General features: G+C 40.0%; 1 protein-coding gene across 2 annotated transcripts; it reads left to right on the top strand.

Annotated features, from left to right (window-relative positions):
- The first annotated feature begins 593 nt into the window (after nt 1–593).
- SELL (selectin L) lies at nt 594–22134 on the top strand. Of its 2 annotated transcripts, XM_032389344.1 has the most exons (9): nt 594–717; nt 1558–1639; nt 3518–3904; nt 4814–4921; nt 8865–9050; nt 10621–10806; nt 12103–12231; nt 16734–16752; nt 21695–21814. In XM_032389344.1, exons 1-9 carry the CDS (start codon nt 715–717, stop codon nt 21711–21713), a joined length of 1119 nt encoding a protein of 372 aa, XP_032245235.1. In that variant the 5' UTR covers nt 594–714; the 3' UTR covers nt 21714–21814. The 2 variants fall into 2 exon arrangements, with proteins under 2 accessions (XP_032245235.1, XP_032245234.1); XM_032389343.1 differs by lacking the exon at nt 16734–16752 and having other exon boundaries at nt 21695–22134.
- Nucleotides 22135–23859: the final 1725 nt, after the last annotated feature.

Raw genomic sequence — 23859 nt, 5'->3', positions numbered from 1 at the left:
CTCCCCTGGGCTTTGCTCTCTTTAGGGCTCAACTCTAGGAGATGCCATTACCAGGGATCTCCACTAGGGGGCGAGCAAGGACAGAGGGAGCAGGAACTGTCTACTGAAGCTTGACAGGCATCAGGAATTGGTGTTCTGATCCTGTGGTGTTTGCAGTAATCTGGGGCTCACTACCAAGGATAGCCAAGAGGTAGCACAGGTTTTATCCAAAAAGAAAGGAGGGAAAGAGAGAGAGAGATGGGGGTGGAGGGGAGGGAGGGAGGCAGAGAGAGGGAGAAGGAGGAGGAGAAGACAGGAGGGAAGGAAGGAAGGAAGGTGGGAAAGAAGGAAAGAAGGAAGGAGGGAAGGAAGGAAAGAAGGAAGGAAAGGAAGGAAGGAAGGAAGGAAGGAAGGAAGGAGAGAAAGGAGGGAAGGAGGAGAGAATCTAGCGACAATGCCCCTGGTCAGCAGCTCTTCTTTTCTCAGGGTGGTGACAGAAGGCAGATTAGGAAAGGGGTGGGGAAAGAGGAGCGAGAAGAGGTGGGGAAAGGTGGGGGGAAGGGGAGGAGGATGTGAAACTCAGTCTGAGAAATGAAAAAAAAAGAAGCCTTTCTGGTGGCACTCCACACAGCCTCCCGAAGCACAGCGCACCCAGCTGTGGGCAAGGACCCAGACACCCTGGTGCTGAGTTGAGAGGCTGAAGTCCAGAAGAGCTAAAGAAGGACAAATAAAGCCATGGTGAGCTTTTCATCCTCAAAGATTTCCAGATGTTCAGATAGAACCCCTTGAGATTGCAAAGACAGGTGGCAAAGGACAAGAAACAACACACTTCATTTTTGGTTTTAACAAAGCCAATAATTAAAAATGCTGAGTCTAAAAGGTGCTTCTAGAATCTTTCTTCTCAGATGTGCTGATTTCTCTTCATTGATTTATCTCTGGTGAGATTCTTGAGGAAGTACTATCTTGTTGAAATGAACACTTTTGCAGGTGAACACTGGGGCTACCTGAGAGGTGATACACTTCAGAAAATATGGTTTTAAGGTGTGCAGAGAACTTGTGGTCTGGATTCTGCAAAATGTATTTTTTTTAATTGAAAAAGAAATGAACTGCTTTTCTTTATTGATGTCTGGCTATCTAATACTTTTAAGTATTTGAAGCATCGAACCATTGTAATCCAGTGTAAGATTTTAACATTTAAATCTCAGACCTCAATAGTTCATTAAGCATCAAAGAACACCTTGAAAATATACATATTAAATATCAAGTAGTTTCATCTAACAGCTCAGCAGAAAGAAAGTACAAAAAAATATTGAAATGTAGAAAAAAATCAGAGTAGTAATAATCAGCAACCTAAGGCTAAAACATGAAAAAGAAAAGAAACAACTCTGTATCAGTTTTGAAGCAAATTTAATGCTACTTTTTCATGCACATCTAAGAAACCTCTTCCTTCAGACAGGGTTAGTGAGCATATGTATTTTATTTTGAACTTTAAGAAAGTTGCAGCCACCTCCTCAAGGTGCTCTAAAAATTGTGATTTAAGAATATAAATCTAAGTATAATTTTGTATTTTCTTTGCAGATATTTCCATGGAAATGTCAGAGCTCTCAGAGGGGCTCATGGAATATCTTCAAGTTGTGGGTCTGGACAGTGCTATGTTGTGGTACGTTATGGTATTTGTATATTGCTAAGCCCTTTTTAACTTACGCTTATTTTTCTTAAATATCCACTGGGTGCATGTAGTCACAGGGAAGAATATTAGATAGATAGTTGTTAGTTCTATCCTTTCTATGAACGTCCTTTTCTTCTGTTACTTTTAGTACTTCCCCCGGAAACCTTCTAAGCCTGCCACACCCTTGTTGCATGGTCCAGATCCTGATAATCCCACAAAAGTCTTAATTATGAAGAAATAAAGTCAATTAAGGAAAATCTGATGGGACCCTTACAATCCATACCAAATATTTAGCAGGGTACTTTTATTTTTTTTAAAAGATTTTATTTTCAAGTAATCTCTATACCCAACATGGGACTTGAACTCACAAGCCCAAGATCAAGAGTCACATGCTCTTCCAACTCAGCCAGCCGGGTGCTCGGTACTTTCTATTTTTTTTTTTTTCAATAATTTAGTGCATGTCAATGTTATTTCTACAATTATAGTGTGCCTTTTATATATATATTTTTTATTCTTCTCCCATTAGTGTGATAAGTTTTATGTCTGATTCTTGAAGACTCTCCAGCAGTTGTTTTGAACCTTCTTTCCCCTTCCTAAGTAAGTTAGTCCTTCTTACTCCCTGGCTTAGATTTTGAGCTCTGGCCAAGCAAATGTGCTTTTCTCTGCCCCTGACACATTCCTTATGCCATGTCTGCCTCATGTCACCTGCAAAGCTAGTGCTCTTTTCATTCAACAAGTGTTTTCCAAGTTCCTATAATGTGCCAGGCACTGTCCTAGGCACTGAGGATACAGCACTGAACCAAACAGTTTCTTCTCTCTTAGAACTTATATTCTGGTAGAATGTTCCTTCAAAACTCTGTTCCAAATGTTTATTTTATTACATTCCTTACTCATTAATCATATCTGTTTCTCAGTTCTCTGTTCACTTCTGATATGTTTAATTGGATCAAGATTAATTATGTTTTCTTTGCATCAGTTATTCCTTGTTCGGAATCCTTAGGAGACTGTAAAAATTGGATCTATGTTTTCTTTGGTATTCCTCCATGGTTTTTGCCCTACATAGTGAAAACTCAATAAATATTGATGACCATAAAAACGTTTACCGTAATGGTAGAACAGCATTTCACATAGATCATACCATGCTTAGACTGGCATATGATACCATGAGGTCATTGCATAATTATGTGTTTGTTTCGGTTTTGTCAAAGCCCTCCTATTTGAAGAGCCCATATGATTATTAAACACGATCAGCTGAGTATTTTTGTGCACAGAACACGATCTAAATCAATTTCATAATCCTGCAGCATTTGGTTTTGTAAATTATTCTTTTTAAAAAATATAGTTAGATATATAAGGCTTGAGCTATGTATTGAGGCTTTCCCAGAAGCAGCTCTTCCTGTGGAAAAGATTACCTTTTTGATATGAAAGAGAATACTTAAAAGTATGTTGTTATTCCTGTCCTTATATTACTTCTCCCACAGAAACATAAATGTTGGCTTTTAGGAAATTATCCCAGGATAAAAAAGTGGGCAGTAAGTTTTAGGGATATATATTATACAGAAATAGAAAAAGAAATATGAATTTTTAAAATACATTGGTTAAATTTCACTTGGAAGAATTTTGAGGAAAAAAATGAGGTTATGAAATAAAATCTAGGAAGCTACCAAATTTGTGATGAGCAAAAAGTATTATATATTACTGTGAAAAGTGATCAGGACCCGAAGGTCTAGGTTCCACTTAAAATCTGCAAATGACTGATTCTGTGGTCTTGGTTTCGTCATCTTTAAGTGGCAAGCTCAGCCTGGATTACTTCTAGGTTCTTTTCAGTTGTAACTGAGAGTCTGCATAATTCACACTGATGTCTTTCAGATTTCCTTGCACGTCGTGGAACCAATGGCTGGACTTATCACTATTCTGAAAAATCCATGAACTGGGCGAGGGCTAGAAGGTTCTGCCAAGAGGATTACACAGATTTAGTTGCCATACAAAACAAGGGGGAAATTGAGTACCTGGAGAGGACACTTCCCCGCAGCCAAACTTACTACTGGATAGGAATCCGGAAAGTAGGGGGAATATGGACTTGGGTGGGAACCAACAAGTCTCTTACAAAAGAAGCGGAGAACTGGGGAGATGGAGAGCCTAACAACAAGAAGTCCAAAGAGGACTGTGTGGAGATTTACATCAAGAGGATCAAAGACGCAGGAAAGTGGAATGATGACTCCTGCTACAAACAAAAGAGAGCCCTCTGTTACACAGGTAGGGAGTGGCCAAAGTGGAGAGAATGATGGGACTCATCCCAGGAGGATGATAGGGAAGAAAGTAGTTCCTAGTACATTCTAAAATAAATCCAGTCCTCTAAAAAAATAAAAAGAAAATCATGTCACTTCTGTGCATTTTTGGCATGTGAGGCTGCTCCTAACACCCCAAAACTACACCTCTAAATCAATTTACAGCAACATGTAAGTGTATGTGAGAAGTAAGGCAGGGAAGTAGAAGCAGAGAGATGGGTCTGGCCAGGAGCTCAGGCTCACATGATCCCCGTTTCCTCACTGTAAGGTAGGGGGATTTATGCTCATGTTTCCTCCTTGGCTTAATCTTACATAATTCTATAAAATGAAATATTGCCATGTTTCATTATCTGTGGAGGTTGGAAACTTCTGTTTTCAGTTCCAAAACAGTCAGTGTTTTTCCAAGTCATATTTCAACAATGAAACATAGTTAATTTGATCTCTTGTAAATTGGGCTCTCTACTGATTTAACAAGTTCAGACTTAATCTTTCTCTAGTATTTTCTATAAAGGAAGGGATTGTCAAGCATATTGCAGAAATGGTTGGGGTTGGGTCATCATTTAACCTACTTATAACATTTAAAACAAAGTATTCCAAGAGTTTCAAAGTATGTCACTAAGTTTCTCTGAAGCGTTATAGAGTATTGGCCTTGGTAAATTCATCCTATGTATATGTCTGTGGCTATATGGCCAGTATATTACATAAATAAAAAATTCTAGCATATGGTTTTATTGCAAAAAAAGCTATGAATGTACAAATAAACCTTTCCTGTTCATTAAGTAGTCGCAGCCAGAAAGTTATCTATACCTGAAGAAATGATTATGAGTACTAAGAAGTAATCACGTTAAAATAATTTATTTCTGACCCTCCCTTAAAGCTTCTTGTCAGCCCTGGTCATGTGGCAACCATGGAGAATGTGTGGAAACCATCAATAATTACACCTGCAACTGTGATGTGGGCTACTATGGGCCCCAGTGTCAATTTGGTAAGCCCCCATCCTGACTTGTTTCTTCCTATATATAGTTATAAGCGTTCTTGTAACTTGTGGAGGTTGACTGGGACAAAATGATACCCGCCATTCCGAGAAATGAGAAGTTTTGATCAGAAGGATATGCTTGCACAATGTTGTTATGTTTTCTGAAAGATTTCATAAGTCAGCATGAAGTTTCAAATCACTTCTTAGCACGTCTTTTTGAGTTTCACAAAGAAGGCAGCTTGGTAGATTCCTGTTGTTAGGGAACTCATAATCTAGCCAACTTGTTGGATTCGTTAGAAGTCTAAAGCTTGAAAGAAACATTGCCATTTATTGTTAGGAGGGTGAGTTAACCATTAGGTAATCTTGCTCTTTTATGTAATCCTCAAAGTTATGACAGGGCAAGGCTGAAAAGAAAAGTTCACATAATGATACAAAATATAGGTCAGAGAAATATAGTAATAAATCCAACACATTTATTTGGGCTAGGTATTTTGGGGGATACAAAAACAAATCTATTATAGATTCCACCCATAAAGGATTTGCAATTAGCTAGTGGAAATTATGTATGCTCATAATTTAGTTCGATGGAGAGCAAGGTAAGCTGGAGTTAACTGCCTAATGAAAGAATCTGGCCTTTATTTGACAATGGGAGGCCACTTAGTATCTTAAGACCTGCATTTGGGGCAATATTCCTAGAAGCAATGCATAAGATGGATTGAGGAACAAAAAGAGAGGATGGAGAGAATCACTAGGAGTCTACTGAAATTATTCACAGATATGATGGTAGAAAATAGAAAGGAAAGAGTACATAGACTCAAAGTCAAGGAGTCTTTGACCCAGTCAACTCACTACCGAAAGAAACATCAAATCCTTTGATTGACATTGATTGAGTTTCAAAACTATGGTTGAAGTATCTGGTGCATAGGATAGAAAATTATAAGAAGAGAACAGCAATGTTTGTAAAGGATAAAGAATTAAAGCTAAAATAAATTTAAATATCAACCAACTGGAATAGGTCTAACTCATTTCATTCAATTCCTACCCAATACTTTCACTCCACTGCTGAAGTTTATTTTTTATTATTTATTTATCCTTAATATTTTTATATTTTATTTTTTAATTCTTATATCATTGGCATGCCCATTTCACTCCCTTTTGAACATTTTATTCTTTTTTTTTTTTTTGCCTCTGCTTCCATTTTATCATTCTTTTCTGGTCTTCTTTCTACCTATAATCATTTCTCCTTGGGTTTCTTCATGGGCACTTATCCAAACCCATACACTATTGTTATTTCTCATTTTCTTCTATCTTTTGTCCAGGGACTCTACATGACCCCGCTTTGGTCAAACTTACCAACTTCTGTGGACTCACAGATTCATGTGAGCTTTGGACTGACAAATCTTTGTCCAGCCCTGAATAATTCCAAATATGCTAAGTATATCTTTTGCGATGCCCCAAAGATTGTAAAATCAATTGTCCCAGCCAACTTTCCTTTTCATATTTCTATTTCAGTATGAGGCACCCCCATTTACATGGGTACTCTGGTATGAAACTCTTCCACCTCCCCTTTTATGCAAAGTAACACACTGTTCATTTTTATAACTTACTGTTTCTCTAATTTTCCTCCTACTTGTCAATTCTGCTACTACTGCCCTCATCCTCCTAGATTATTGCTTTAGTTTCTTGGCTGAGTTCCACAAGGTTAAATTAGCTCCCCTTAAATATACTATTCATACTATAGGCAGGCTGATTAATCAAAAACAAACAAACATCACACATATATCTACCCTTTAATTTCTAACTATCATTTGTCCTACAGGATGAAATCTGAACTCCTCAAGCTTAGAGAAATGCTTAATACATAGTAGGTATTCAATAAATAATTGAAAAAAAGATAACAGCATTTTACCTTAGCTCCTACCTTTCTTTCTAATCTCATCTCCCATCAGCTCCTGCCTCCTCTTTCCTTCTAGTAACATTAAAATGCTTGTAGTTCTCCACACTTTTCATGCGTGCTTTGTATCTCATTGACTTGCTCATGGCTTTCTCCCTCATTTTGCACATGGCTAACACACCTGTTCATCTTTAAGACATAGTTCAGGGACGAATTTTCTTCAGAAAGCTTTCTTTGGACCCTAAGGCAAGCTAAGTCTCTAAATTCCATGTCCCAATAGCTGCACATATTTCTCTCTTGTTTATCCCACATTTGTTGAAGTCATCCATGTACTTGTCTGTATCCCCTGGTAGACTGACAGCTGCTTGAGATCAGTATTATTTACCATTTCATATGTCAGATTTGAGACTATGCCTGGATATATTAGGCACTTACTTGCAGGCATGAGTTGAACTGGAGAACGTAAGTTAATTTGGGCTTATACTGTATATGGAAAATATAAAAATTATCTAGTTCTTCAAGTCCATTCTTCACTGAAATCTCAAAACTAAGGTCACAATGATGGCTCACATTTGATAATCAATAGGACACAAGAGTTGAAATAGTTGTTCAAATGGCATGGCAGGGCCTAAAAATGTGAAGAATGATTTCCAAGGCTCAATTTGATCTACTATGATACCACAAGTCAGAGCAGGGAAATAGTTTCTGGAGGGGACTGAAGGTAGGAGCTAGAGAGGGTGGAGACAGAATCAAGGCTGAGATGTTTCCTAAAGCTTTCCCACTCTTTTTCCACACCTCCTGCTCCCAGCACTCTAATATATCTAGGAGCTCTGATGTGACAGTTATTTCCAAATTGAGCTGGTCGTTCCCATGTGAACCTATGTAGGTTTAAACATTCTCTCCTCAGATAATGCCAACAATAATAAAAAGACTAGCTAGTGTTTAATTAGGACTTCCTATGAGCCAGGTTCTCTCTCTCTTTTTTTTATTATGTTATGTTAATCACCATACATTACATCATTAGTTTTTGATGTAGTGTTCCATGATTCATTGTTTGCGTATAACACCCAGTGCTCCATGCAGAACGTGCCCTCTTTAATACCCATCACCAGGCTAACCCATTCCCCCACCCCCTCCCCTCTAGAACCCTCAGTTTGTTTTTCAGAGTCCATAGTCTCTCATGGTTCGTCTCCCCCTCCAATTTCCCCCCCTTCATTCTTCCCCTCCTGCTATCTTTTTCTTCTTCTTTTTTTTTTAACATATAATGTATTATTTGTTTCAGAGGTACAGATCTGTGATTCAACAGTCTTACACAATTCACAGCGCTCACCATAGCACATACCCTCCCCAATGTCCATCACCCAGGCACCCCATTCATCCCACCTCCCACCACTCCAGCAACCCTCAGTTTGTTTCCTGAGATTAAGAATTCCTCATATCAGTGAAGTCGTATGATACATGTCTTTCTCTGATTGACTTATTTCGCTCAGCATAACACCCTCCAGTTCCAACCACGTCGTTGCAAATGGCAAGATCTCATTCCTTTTGATGGCTGCATAATATTCCATTGTATATATATACCACATCTTCTTTATCCATTCATCTGTCGATGGACATCTTGAGCCAGGTTCTCTTTTAAGCCCTTGACTTACATTAGATCATTTAATTCCCATACCAACTCTAGGAAGTTAACACAGTCATGATTCCTGTTTCTTTCTTTTTTTTTTTTTTTAAGATTTTATTTATTTATTTGAGAGAGCGAGCGAGAGAGAGCATGAGGAGTGGGGAGAGGCAGAGGGAGAAGGAGAAGCAGACTCTCCACTGAGCAGGGAGCCCGATGCGGGATTCAATCCCAGGAACCTGGGATCATGACCAGAGCCGAAGGCTGAGGTCATGAGATCCGACTGAGCCACCCAGGCTTCCATGATTCCTCTTTCATAGATGAAGAGACTGAAGCTGGAAGGGTTAATTTACCTTGTGCCAAGGCAGAGCTGGGATTTAAACCCAGACATCAGGTCCTCTTCACACTAGCCAATGCTGTTTCTTTTGTTACTGCAGTGATTCAGTGTGAGCCTTTGGAAGCCCCTGATTTGGGGAGCATGGACTGTAGTCACCCCTTGGGGAACTTTAGCTTTATTTCCACATGCACCTTCAACTGCTCTGAGGGAACAGACCTCATTGGGATTGAGGAAACCACTTGTGGACCTTTCGGAAACTGGTCATCTCAAGAACCAACCTGTGAAAGTGAGTAACTCTTCAGACTAGAGGTTTTGTCATGGCCGCCTTGGGTTTACAAACTGAGAAAATGCAGTAGAGACTTGCTAAGAAGTCTCTGTCCTCTTTGGAACATAGTTTAATCTAACTTAGATCACACTGTGATGTTTTTTAAAGGGATTGTTGTTGCTCAAATCAAAAAGAAAAACCACAAACAAAAAACAACCAAATATCTCTGAAACCATCTCACAATATGTACATAATTTCAGTAATACATGGTGTGATTATACTGTAATTTTTATTTTAGTTTTCTCATTGTCTTGGCAAAAATAGTCTTGCTGAACCTCAGTTAAATGTTGGTTGTTCTGTCCTCTCAATAACCCTTTTTATGTGGCATCTTACTGAACACCAACGAATTTCCTTCCCAGGGGGTTGAGGGTTTTGGTGTTCTTTTTTTTTTTAAGTGGGCTCCACACCCAGTGTACCCAACATAGGGCTTGAATTCACAATCCTGACTGAGATCAAGACATGAGCTGAGATTAAGAGTCAGACACTTAAGCACCTGAGCCACCCAGGAGCCTCAATAGAAGGTTTTTTTGATTGTTTTATTTGGTTAATTCTTTTTTTTTTTTTTTTTTAAAGATTTTTTTTTTAATTTATTTATTTGAGAGAGAGAGAATGAGAGAGAGCAAGCACATGAGAGGGGTGAGGGTCATAGGGAGAAGCAGGCTCCCTGCCGAGCAGGGAGCCCAATGCGGGACTCGATCCAGGGACTCCAGGATCATGACCTGAGCCGAAGGCAGTCGCTTAACCAACTGAGCCACCCAGGCGCCCTTATTTGGTTTATTCTTAAAATCATTTTTACTTTTCCTCCTCTGTGAATTCTCAGGGGAATAACAACTACTGTGAAAAACAAACACATAGTCTCTTGATCTTTTTTTTTTCATTTGAAATATGGTGGGTTTTTCTTTTTAACTGTCAAGAAGACTATCCCTATATGGGAGAAAACTGGTGGCATCTGTACCTGTGAAGTTTTGGTTACATTTTCTACATTTATGCATCTGACTCACTAATTATAAGTGTTTTAATTCTCAAAAAATTATCAAAATCATATTGAAATCATAGAACTAAGTTGCCCAACCTGCTGAATTTACAAAAGTTGAGTGACCTGCTTCAGAGAATTAGGGTGTTTTTCAACACTGCTTGTCAAGTGAAAGGGTGGGAATTCTCTGCATTCACTGAGCATATTCCATGAGAGCTCTTGAGGCCAAGGCCATGTAGCATGGCACACTTCCAGCAGTGCTGGAGAGTTACCAAGACTGGGGCAACAACCTAGAGCAGCCAACTCTACCCTCTGCTCCCCTCCTTATCACCTCCCAAGGGCGGTCAGTGCTCCTGGCTTCCCCTCTGACTCACCATTCTCCATTATTCTCAAGAAAATAAAGTCTGGAAGCAGCATTATCGAACTAATTTTTAGAGATTATAAATGTCTAGATTCAATCAGGTGGTTCTACAGTTGAGTCAAGCAACTTTGGCTAAAAACCTTTGGTCAAGGGAGGGTCCCTGCTCAGAAATACTGCTTTCTTCTTTTTCATTGAAGTGATTCAATGTGAGGCTTTGGAGGCCCCTGATTTGGGGACCATGGACTGTAGTCACCCCTTGGGGAACTTCAGCTTTACCTCCACGTGCACCTTCCACTGCTCAGAAGAGACGGAGTTAATTGGGGAGAGGAAAACTATTTGTGGATCATCTGGAATCTGGTCAAGCCCTAGTCCAAAATGTCAAAGTGAGTAAATTTGCCCTGATATACTGAAGATTTAAAAATGGAGTTGGTAGATGGGGAGATAATGGGGAAAGATATATTAAACTTTTAAATTTCATTTTGCTAAATGTGTATGGCCTAAAGATAAATTTGTACACATTAATTTACTATAAAATCCTGGGCTGTTCTATGTCTTCCTTCAATGGCAACCATTTCTTTCTTCAGCTGATTTTCAACTCCTATCTTAACTCTTAACATCTAAAGGCACGGTCTCTGACTTATTTCTTATTCATTCTTCTATTCTACTACTATCTCACTTCCGTTAGTCCAGTAAAATGTCCCGACAAAGGTCACCAGTGACCACCTAATTCCCAAAATAGTGGATATTTCTCCATTATCACTAAGCTGATGCCTCCTTAATCTGTGTATGAGAAGGACTCTGTCTTCCTCATTTCCATGGACTCTCCACTCGACACGGTGCCCATGCTAAATCAGGTAAATAAATAAGTTGTCCTCTGTTTGGATCATCTGGGAACTTGAGCTTTTTTGCTATTATACATTTGGGTGTGAGAGTGGAAGCACCTCGAAAGAATTCATCAAAGTAACACCAAGAATAAGGGACACAGACCCTGTACTAATATGCAAAAGTATATTTGTTTAATTCATGGTATTGGAATGTAGACTTTTTTCATATGGGTAGTTTTTCAACAAAAGCTCCCAAATGAACTTAGTTCACTCTTTCAAGAGGATATAGGTGTATCCATCTACTTATTTGTGAAGGAAGTAGAAATATGTGGTAGGACCACATCATTTAAAAGACAGTTTAGTGTAGGTCCTTGGCATGCAAACAACAAGTGCATATGTTTGCACAGCTGTTTCAAAGTAAAAACACTAATAATTTCCTTTGATTGATATGTTACCTGGTTCAGATCACTGGCTTTTATTTTTCTTGAAGTCTTATTAGACATGTTAGGTCTTCTCAGTGTTGTAGAATCCCAACTATTGAACAAAGCCATGGAAATAAATACAATGATGACCACTTTTTGCCAAGATTTTTAGGTACTTCTTCTGGGAGTTCCATGAATTGCAAATCTGGAGACTAAGAATTTATAGGCATTGGGCTAGAAAAGTTTGTCCTGTTTCTGCTTCTGCTGTAGGCTCATCATGGTCTTTCCCATGCCAGTTTCATCATCTATCAAAGGGCATCAAATGGGCTATTACTGGGAGACGTGGGGAGGAACAAAGCCTAATGTCACGAGATGGCACTAAGTACATAGTGCTGTGGCCTCGTGCTCTGTTCCTTACTGATCTCTCTTTCAGAAGTGGACAGGAGTTTCTCAATGATCAAGAAGGGCGACTATAACCCTGTCTTCATTCCGGTGGCAGTCATGGTTACTGCTTTTGCTGGGCTGGCATTTATCATTTGGCTGGCGAGAAGATTAAAGAAAGGTATGTGAGTTTGCCTTCATATGAAAGTAATACAATTCAAAATGGAAAAAATATAGAAACACACAGGAAATTAAGTATGATCAGTTCAACTGAAGCAAGATACCAAGCTCTGTGTTCTATAGACATCATCCCTGAGGATGTGTGAAACAGCCCATGCATACTTCCATTAAAACAAGTTGGCTGATTTGTGATTTTCATCTGACAAACCTTTTAAAAATGCCTACTGTCTTCAAGGCACCATGCTAGGGTGATAATAGACAAATGAGATATTTTAATGGTTCTTTGCTCTTCTTTAATTCTGAAAAAAAAGGACGTATAATCTCTGTCCTCTAAGAGCCTAAATGCCTTTGATCTCAATGCTACAATTCCACTAGAAAAGGAATCTAATGTCCAATAAGGTTTTTAAGGCACTGTTCCCCAAAACCTGAGTCACATATCTGTCTGGCTTCTTACGTGCGGGAATTGCATTGTCTCTGGAAAAAAAATCCTCACGTTTTCCCCCCTGTGTCTATTCACTGAGGTCACAGTTCTAACCAAATGCACTGCATTTGCCTCCCCTCCACTCTGGCCTGGAGAAGAAAAAGGAATAAGGAGGGCTGTTTGAGAAGCCAATAGCTACTGCCTGGCACAATACATGGGACACCACCAGGGAAAAACAACAGCATCACTCCCCTCACCTCCCTCCTGAGTATGTCCAAAGCTTAAAGTGGGACCGACTTGCTGGTTATAGGCCCACAGTCTGTGGCAGACCCTGAGTATGCACTGCCACATTTGGCCAAACTCACCTGGCAGAAACATTTAAGACTAGGAAATTCATGGACATTAGCAGCTTTTGAGATATCACTGCCTTAAGTTCAGAGGCCATCAATGATCTCAAAATAACTGCTAACCAACTGTTTGGTGTTGCCTTTCTATGGAGTCAGTTGATTGCCATTTTAATTTTACTTCCATCAGTTAATTAGTATGTATTCTGTTCAATGAGTATGGTCTATAAAGGCTGCCTCTCACCCATCCTCACTGCCAGTTGCAGGAATGTTATCTACCAATCCCTAGTGGTCTTCTACTGTGATCTGATCTTTCATTCCAAATATAAGAATGATACTAGATTATTTTTATAACCAACCCAGAAAGATGATGGAAGGGGGCACTGTTGATGTGCAAGAGCTTCCTTCATGTCAAGTGAGGGCCCTGATCCACTCATGTGTCTCTGCTCCTGCTCTTGGAAATTCTGCTAAGACTGGATCCCATCATCTTACAGTACGATATGAAGTACTCAAGTATTACTCTAAGGCACAAGAAGAATGAGATTTTTTTTCTCCCGCCATTGATTATCCTTTCCATTGAGACTTCAAAGCCTGACCCCAATTGTCTTTTTTTCCCTCCTACCTTGGATGATGGTGACAGAACTGAGGGGTAGAGAATGCAGTGGACCATTACACACCACCCTCTGGGAGACGGGGCTGTTCTCTAAATAACCTTTAAGGATTTGGGGGCTGGGAGTCATCTTAATAAGTAGGATATCCCCAAATCCCAAAGTCTTTTAATAACTGTTAGTAGAATCTAAAGACTAGAATGAAGTCACTTGTATTCAGTGGCAGGGTGTGGGGTGCAGGGCGGGGGTTAGCTGGCGAAGGTGGCTCAGCAGGGGTGAGAAAGGCAGTGGGGTTGTTTTTAAATTTTTTTTACCCTGGAGTCATTTCTGTACAAGATCTCAAACTGATAACCTGAAAACTACATGCCCCTGCTGTGGGAATAAGTGTGGGGCAAACAGGAAACAGATAACGGGCAGTTGGGCTAGATAAATGTATGCCAACAAAAAGAACAGAAGCCCCGGAAGATCACTGACTCTGTAGGAGAGTCAGGGTATCTTTAATGTAGCATTTTAATAGCCTTCATTTGTGGAACATCTTCTGATACTTCCAACTTTCAAGTGACTTTATCTTCCAAAGATTGTAGTTGTAAGTTAGTTCTTTGCAACAAGAATGTTTTTCCTATAGAAACGGTGTTAGGAATGATGGTTAAGTTCCCAGGTTAACCCCCCAGAGCTTTTCTAACAGTGTAGCTGACACATTTACAAGAAAAAAAAGTTAAAAGCAATAAATCTGCATGTGTATAGTAGTTATCAACTCTGAGGAATTCATATGTGTTTTGGGTTCAGCAAGTTGGAAAAAGAGGACAGGTGAATATATAGGACGTAGTAGCCAGTGAAATGACTAGATTCTTGACTCCTGTCCTGTCCTTGGATGAATCTTCTGAACCTGCAGTTTGATACCTGCCCTAGTTGTCTTGATATCCAGGCTTTTGCTCCGTTCTTCTGGAAAAGACGTAAATGCAAGCTCCAGAAATGCATGCCCATCTGTATGGGCTTGTCTAGAAACACTTTTCCCCCTCGATAACCATTCTCTGATTAGTCATTATCACTGGCCCTGTTTGATAAATAAGGAAACTGAGGCAGGGATTTTAGGTCAAATGTCTCAAATCCCATATCAGCAGGGGCCAGAATCAGAGAGCAGACTCCCATCCACACATGCCCCTTAACACCAGTGGTCTTCAGATTAATGAAGCTCTTGGTTAGAAGAATTCCCCACCTGAACCAACCCACAAGGTTAGAACAAGACATGAAACTGAACATATGCCCCTTAGTTCCTTTTATTCAAAAAGAACTCTCTCAGTAGTAACAGATTCTTGCTCATGTATTGTTACGTGTGTCATTGTTCCTAAAAGGAAAGTATATTTATATGAAGATAAACAAACAGAACCTGAAGTTAATTAAGACTTTTTTTTGACTTTTTTTATTGTTAATGTTAATCACCATACATTACATCATTAGTTTTTTTTTAATTTTTTTATTGTTATGTTAATCCCCATACATTACATCATTAGTTTTAGATATAGTGTTCCATGATTCATTGTTTGTACATAACACCCAGTGCTCCATGCAGAACGTGCCCTCCTCAATACCCATCACCAGGCTAACCCATCCTCCCAACCCCCTCCCCTCTAGAACCCTCAGTTTGTTTTTCAGAGTCCATCGTCTCTCATGGTTCTTCTCCCCCTCCGATTTCCCCCCCTTCATTCTTCCCCTCCTACTACATTCTTCTTCTTTTTTTCTTTCTTAACATATATTGCATTATTTGTTTCAGAGGTACAGATCTGAGATTCAACAGTCTTGCACAATTCACGGTGCTTACCAGAGCACATACCCTCCCCAGTGTCCATCACCCAGTCACCCCATCCCTCCCACCCCACCCCCCACTCCAGCAACCCAGCCATCAAAAGGAATGAAGTTAATTAAGATTTAATTCTCTTTGCTCACATGCAAACAGCCAATGTCATCAGCAGGCTGAATTTTGGAGGAAATGTGTAAAAGAGTAAATTCTAACATTTTAAAGGTTTAAAACAATATCTGAGCGCTGTGTATGTGGTAGGCCCTGACCTAAGCAGTTTGAATATGTTTTATTTTACCAACTCAGTGAAGAATCATGCTCCTTTCACAGATGAAGGAACTGTGGCTTGAGAGGCTAAGCAGCTATTCAGAGACACACCACAGTTGATAAAACAGGATTTGCACTCGGACTGGATGATTCTAGAGCTCCAGTTTATAGCCACTGAAACACAGTGCTTCCCAGTGATTTTTTTTTTCTCAAAAAGCTTTTTTTTTTTTTTTTTGCTTTTATTTCCTCTGGAGTCCAGCTCTGCAGTTCTTTCATTAATCTATTTATTTATACTCTTTTCTTTTTCAGAAATAATGTAAGATGGTTTATGAAATGTATTCAACATAGTAAGTTAAAATTAGTTTAAAAGTAGGTAAGGAAAGGAAGGCCAAAATTTAGGGCATAAAAAGAAGTTGGAGCAAGAGGTGAAGTTAGTACACAAAAATGTGTGTCACAAAGTCCTGTACACTTGATAGAAAAGGGTCTCAGCTCTGGCTCTGTTTCCCGGCAGCCAGTCAAAGAAGGGAGCATAAATAGTTATGATATTTACTGTGTTTGTAAGATAAAAACACATCAGTTACTCAGATGAATGAGTAATTCCTACCACCGAGACCCAAGTGAAATTTCTTTGTGGATTCTCACAGACAAGGTGGTGTGAGACGTAATGACACATATTCTTACAGTATTAGTAGCCAAGTCTCTTAGGGAAGAATCTGCAGGTGGGCTGAGATGGCGGGCGGGAAGAGGTAAACACGTGTATAGGCATAGCGGGACTGACCATCAGGCAATTCGGGCTAGACTTCTGTCTCTATGATCGGCATAAAGGATGAAATGGAATGCAGAAGCATCTGTATCAATGGGTCTATTATGTATGAATATATACCACTGTTTGAATTAGCACATTAAGCCAGCATCTCAAATCCCCTTACACACAGCTGGGGTCCACCAACAAATACACAATACACCTCAAAAGCCAATTTTGGGAGTAGAACTCACTCTGCCTTCTCTCTTACAATTGGGCTTGTCTACTTTCACTGATGCCATTTTTCCTATTTCTTCTATTTTTAGGTAAAGAGTCCCAGGAAAGGTAAGTTCCATCAGTGAGAAGTTTCTACATCTGTTGATCTTTTCTCTACCTTCCTTGAGGCACTTCCTGTTATAGCTAGACATGTTAACTCCTTAGTAACTATTTACATGAGGTCTCATTCAAATGAAGTTTCCATATAAAGTGATAATCCACCAGCCTCCTCTAAAAGCTGTGCTTTTGGCTTTTTTGTGTGTGGGTGGTTTTGTTTTAGTGCCAGGGGATTAGAATGATTGATTGAATGAATGAATGAATGAATGAACAAATAATGCCCTATTAAGAAAGGACAGTTATGTGAAGGGAGCTCTTTCTGATTATCCCTGAATTTTCTATAAGGATTGGAAGCATGATGATTTATCTCTTCTTGTCCTAGAGGAATATAAGGGCAATACCAAATACAGTTTTTGGGAAACATTCAATTCATCAAGCATTTATTGAGAAACTAATAAATCCCAGGCCCTAAGAAGGTATAATTCTGGACCCCAGGCCTTCAGTGCCTAGTATAAGAATGTAAATGACTACTGCTCTGATAAGCATTGACCTTCAGAAACGTGAAAGAGGTAGGGAACATGAATTCTGCCTGTGGCTTCCGCAATGAGGCAATTTTTTTTTAGCTTGGTCTTGAACCTCAGATTTTTTCAGCTGGAGAAACACAGACTGAGAAGCAATGCAGGCATATGTAAATACACGGTTCAGTTGGCAGAAGTGAACATGGCAAAACATTTCTCAGTTTCAGGGGTTCAGTGACTTGCTTAGAGATTTTGGGAAGGAGAGTGTAAGTAGGAAGAACTATGAAAGTGAGACTTTGGTGACATACTGAGGGCCCAGTTAGAAAACTGAGCTCGTTTTAAAATGCTGGAAGAAGCAGGATGGTCCCTGAGGATGTTGGTTGCTTGTTCAGGCAACCATGCTACCAACCACAAATTGTTATGAGGAAGTTCTTACTAGTTCAGTGAACTGTAGCTTTGAGTGCAAAAGAGAAACCATGAGCCTCAACTATAGGGAACGAACTGAGGGTTGCTGGTGGTGAGATGGGTGGGGGGGATGGGGCGGGTGATGGGCATTAAGGAGGGCATGTGATGTAATGAGCACTGGGTGTTATATGCAACTGACGAATCACTAAATTCTACCCCGAAACTGATAATATCCTATATGTTAACTGAATTGAATTTAAATAAAATATTAAAAAAAGAGAAACTGGGGAGATATAAGACAACATAAGCCAGATCATAGAGTAATTTATAAGCCATATTAAGGAACATGGACTTAATCCTCAGGTCTTTTCGGATAAAGCAGGTGAATGTCATGCTGAAATTTTCACCTTATGAGGATCATTCTGCAAACATGGGAGTTGGGTGAGCCTGGAGGCAAATAACTGATTTGGAGGCATTTGAAGTTACTAGGTTAAAGCTGATGGTGCCTGTCTGGAGAAATAGCAGTGAGGTTGAGTTCATGAGGTAAGAGGTAAAATCAAGTGAATATGGTAATTAATTCGCTAAGTGGGAGAGAGAAGAATCAAAGAAGTCATCGTAGTTTTGATCAGGAACTGGTGGATGGTTACTGTCTATACTATACTATTTACTGAGAAGGGAACATAAAAGAATGAGAAGTTTTGGAGGTGGAGATCATAGGTTCAGTTTTGTCTGTGTTGAGCTTTAGGTGTCTGTGGCTCATCCACAGTTGATTGGTTCCGTCTGTTGCACAGGGGCCACCTTGGGGCAGGAGAGTGGATCTAGGGTTTCTCACATTCCAGGAGGTTAACCGCTCTTTTGGGAGCAGGTACAGTCATCTGGGAAGCATGTGGAGTGGGAGAACAGAAGATGATGTGGGAGAGAGGGCAGGAACCTGGGTAAAATCCATATCAAACAGGGTGACAAGGGGCTCAGATGGTTAAGCGTCTGCCTTCAACTCTGGTCATGATCCCAGGGTCCTGAGATTGAGTCCCACGTCGGACTCCTGGCTCAGCGGAGAGGCTGCTTCTCTCTCTCCCTCTGCCTCTCCCCCTGCTCATGCTCTCTCTCTCTGTATCCCTGTGCCTCAAATGAATAAATAAAAAAAAAAATCTTTAAAAAAACAAAACAAAACAAAAACGGGTTGACTGAGGAAAAGGAGAATGGGGAGAAGTTGCCAGAGAGGCAGAAGGAAGATGAGGAGAGTCTGGGTTATGAATGCCAAGGAAAGAAGGAAGTAGAAATTGTTTCAAGGGCTTCTGGGAGAGCCAGTGAATTCTCACTGAATGTAACAAGGGTATCAGTGCAGAGACTGTTCTGTTTGAGGTCATGATGGAAGAAGTCTGATAGCCAGGTGTTTAAGGTTCAGTGGGGATGAGGAAGTAGAGGCAGAACATGTAAGCCATCTCTTTAAAAAGCTTGCCTAGGAGATGAGACAGGAACTGGATGACTGGATAAGAACATCAGGTCAGTGGAGGTTCTCATATTCTATTTTATTTTATTGCCCTATCTTCCATTCAGTACTGTAGATGGGGACCTAGACCCTTCTCTGGGCTGGGCTCCCTATCTCTGTGGGCAGGAAATCCACAAGATGTAAAGATCTCTTTCATGCTCACACCCACTGAGTGAAAGTATTTTCTGGCACAATCCACCCAGAGCTGTTTTCTCGTCACAGGAACCACCTTTTTTTTAATTGCCACTAGATGGAAGCAGATCAATTCAATTTTTTAGGAGACCTTGGGGGACAGGAAGAGAGGCTGGCAGGAAGAGTATTAGCATTAAGTTCATTACCACACTCAGCTAATTGCCATATTAAGTTTAACGGCTCACTGATTTTTACAATGAATCAATCAATTATTGTTTATTGCGTACTTTTGTGTTGGAACAATGCTAAGCTTGACTGAGACACCAAGAAGAGTAAGTCCTTGACCGTGACCTCAGGAAGATTATTATCTAGTTGAGCAATGAAGACAAAAAAATAAAAAAACATATTTTCAGAAAAATATAAGGCAGAGGATGGTAATAGACAATGAACTCTGTGTTAAAGGACTTTTTCAATACAGAAGAAGCTTGTTGATCACAGAAAATCTTATAAAGAAGGTGGACCCTGGGTTGGTTTTGAAGAATGGATGGGATTTAGGTGTATGAAGAGAAGCAGGGGAGACTACAGGGAAATGATTTAAACACGCTATGGTAGTGGGGCTGGGACAGCGTGTTCGGGGGGCAGTGACTGGAACTGCTGAGAGTCCAGGGTGTAGAGGAGCTGTGAACAGAAGTTGGAAAGGAAGGCTGGCCCCATCAAGATAGGTCCTGAATGAGTCACCAGATGTTCTAGAAGGACTCAGCAAAGAAGCAGTATTTGCCCAGCTGCCTTGAGACACCTCTCATTTATTGACCAAAGTGACTTTAATTCATAGAATTATAAAATTTTAGGTCTTGAAGGGATCTTGATGGACATCATTTTCAAACTCTATAACTGAGCTAAAGAACTTTCCTATAGGCCCTGAGCTAGTGACATAGTTAAGATAATTGTAAACATTTATGAAACATTAATTCCATGCTGCACACTGCTCTGAGTGTTTTAGGTGTCTGAAATCATTCAATGTTGCCTACAAGCCTGTGGGGGAGAAGTACTATTAATACTCTCATTTTACAGGTGAAGGAACTGAGGTAAAGAGAAACAAAATATCTGGTCTGAGGTCACTGAATAAATGACAAAGCTGAGATTTATACCCATCTGGATCCAAAGATCATGCTTCATCCTTATGCTTCTAGAACTCAGGACTCAGTGATTGAGCCCTAAGTCCCAGACACCCTCCTCTCCCAGTGATGTGATGATTTTTCTCCCCGAAACCATTTGTGATGGTACTGAGGAAGGGTGGGATGGAAGAAGTAGAGTGTGTTTCTAGAACAAGCCAAACATAAAATGAAAACCATCACACTAAATATTGGAGCATTTTTTTAAAGCCCTGGCACCAACCTGCATAGTCCTGTGTGCTCATCCTTAAAAGTTTTTCGCTGGTGAATGACCAACACCTAGGGCATTTGTGGTTTCAATTCTTGCCGGGTTATTTTCATTCTTCTGCAAATTGGTTCTGTTTACCACCTCATTTGGTTTCTAGTGTCTAAATTCTGCCTGGGTAAAAGCTACACCCAAGATTCACAGGAAGATACGATGCCAACCTCAGTGGAGGGTATATGTGAAATTTTGTTTTCAGAAACATTTTTATCTCTGTATTGGCAAGCACATTTGCAGCTGCTGAACTGTGGTTTACCCTGGCAGTTCATCATGAGAGCAGAGTCTCAGAATCTGGTTCTCCCTTTGAAAGGTGCTATTAAGACATGCCATAATTGCCTCCCCTCTCCTTCCCCCCTCCCCCATCCCCTGCAAGAATGAGACAACTGTGTCACACACACAAAAAGGTGTCATTTACTTCATGAAACTAGATTTGTAACCATTTCCTTAAATCATGTCCCACCAGAATCAGGCATTTAGAGTTACTACCATACCTTTCATAAGTTTTGATTTTTCTCTAATTTTTCTTTCTATTTGAGCATTGTCAACTTCTACTTTTCATTGACTGCCCACCGCTCAAAGTCTATCTAAAATGCCCTTCATACTCATTTGCTCCTAAAACAAAGGTTGTGCCCCAGAAACTTCTCCAGGTGTGGTCCATGGACCAGCAGCATGAGCATCACCAAAGAGCTTGTGAGAAATACAGAATCTCAGACCCCACCCAGACCTACTGAATCAGTCTGCATTTTAACACCACCTCTGGGTGGCAAGCACCTGCAAGTGTGAGAAGCATTGCTTTAGGGTTTTCTTCTCATTCCTTTGCCTTAGTGAATGTCCTGTGTCTTGTCCAACCTATCTGAAAGGCATTTCCTTCACTCCTTTTCTGACGTTCAGTGAATATTTACCTTTACTAACACTGTTAAGTTTTGCAATTTTTAATCTCCTTATTTTAATTTATATTCTCCTGTTTTTCATTCAGCACAAATGATCCATATTAAAGCAACCTCTGTGAAAAAAAATTCTTGGGATACTAAAGTGTCACTGGATCCTTCAAATCCCTCCCTGAAAAGTATCTCATGGTGGTGTCTCCTATATTGAAGATGGAATGCTTCTCTTTCTGTGCATCTGGAAAGATTTCTACAGGATCAGCAGCTCTTTCTGCTCCCTATGTGCCCCTCACCCACCCCTGCACCCCTGCCTACAGTTGTGCTTTATATTGCTTGTGTTTTATTCTCTTTTTCATGGACCATGGGGGGAGAAGATGGCTTTGGAATATAAAGATGTCCGATTTTGCTCTCTATCTTGACTCCATTTCCAGTTCCAACTCAGTGCTGTCCCTGATGGCCTTCTGTACCTGATGACCTTAAATACAGTGGAAACTTGATACATGTGTTCCTACAGACTCGATTTTGTTGCAAGTCACATTTTATCTCCCCTGCCCTCCAGTCGCTTCTAGGGGTACATTCTTAGAGATAACTTCATAAAAGTGATGTTATCCAACTCCAGCAAAGTAATGGAGTTCAGCTCCAAACAGAGAAAGTCCTACTTGCACAGTAGCCTCACCTTCTGTAAATGGAGGCCATCCTATTTAATTGCCTCAAGCCTCTCCACCTTCTGTCTCCTCTTCCCAGTTGGCTGGCTTCCACAGGTAGCATCCGTTGAGCACCAAACCAAAAGAGAGAAGAGCGAGATAGCCTGCACTGATTTTTTTTTTTTTTTTTTTTTTGGTTTTCAGTGTTGCTCTTTTTATTGGACCTACAAAGATGTCTTGTATTTGATGCTTTCTTTTTTTTAGCGACCACTATATTGTTAATAAAAAACATCACCAAAATGCTAGCTGCAGGCAACATGTCTTTGATGTCAGTTTAAACAAGAAGAAAGAGATTCCTCCCACCCCAGACCTCTTACCCATCTACCGAGATTCTCTCTAGTCTTTAAGATCCATCTCAAACACCCTCCCCACCCCACCTCCACTTCTTTCATAATTAGTCCTTTCATTGCTGGTCCAGACCTGTGGCCTCGTGCTGCAAGATTAGTCTACAACATGCAGTTTTGTACTTAGTTTTTTTTTTAATGTTACCTGGTCTGTTATTTCAAAATTTATCATGCGTATGTTTTCTCTCAGTGAAATTCTACCCTCCTTAAAGGCAGAGAATGTGTCACATCCATGGAGTGTCTAGCTCATTACTAGACACTCAGTAAATGTGGATTCATGTAACTCAGAAAGAGCATACAGTGTACTGTTGATACAAGTTGCAGCAAAACCTCTCTCCATGCATGTAATGACTTGAACAGATACTCATCTAATGTGCCTCACTTCTTACAACAGAATAGGGGCCTGGTAAAAACTAGTTGAAATCCCTTCTTGCCGCATGGCCAATACTGCTTTCATACAAGAGTATACATGTTATGATAATGATTTTTTGCTAATGATTGTATTTTCTTTCCTCAAATCCATCTCAGATCCTGCTTTACAATATGAGCTGTTGCAAAAAAAATTCTCCATGTTCTATACTATGAACCTAGGCTATACCATTCACCTTCATGTAACTTAAGATATATCCTTTAGAGTTATACAGTGTACAACCTGCACAGACTCACACAGCAGCCCTGATTGCAAGGCCTTATTTGACTAAGACATCAGAATCAAAGACACCACATGGTGGCTACTTCTTGGGAATAAGATGTGTATAGACTTAAAAACACAGTCCTTTGTTTGAGCCCTAAGGATTATGTATCATCCTAGGAATTATGTCATGCTATATCTGTTAGATAAAGACTCATTTTAGACCCAAAGACACCCCCAGATTGAAAGTAAGGGGATGGAAAACCATTTACCATGCTAATGGACACCAAAAGAAAGCTGGGCTGGCAATCCTTATATCAGACAAATTAGATTTTAAAACAAAGACTATAATAAGAGATGAGGAAGGACACTATATCCTACTTAAAGGGTCTATCCAACAAGAAGATCTAACAATTGTAAATATCTATGCCCCTAACATGGGAGCAGCCAATTATATAAGGCAATTAATAACAAAAGCAAAGAAACACATCGACAACAATACAATAATAGTGGGGAACTTTAACACCCCCCTCACTGAAATGGACAGATCATCTAAGCAAAAGATCAACAAGGAAATA

Source organism: Phoca vitulina, unplaced genomic scaffold, assembly GCF_004348235.1.
Source record: "Phoca vitulina isolate PV1807 unplaced genomic scaffold, GSC_HSeal_1.0 scaffold54, whole genome shotgun sequence".
NCBI classification, from domain to species: Eukaryota; Metazoa; Chordata; class Mammalia; order Carnivora; family Phocidae; genus Phoca; species Phoca vitulina.
Note: the sequence above shows the minus strand (reverse complement) of the source record. Positions and strands in the feature narration are given on the sequence as shown.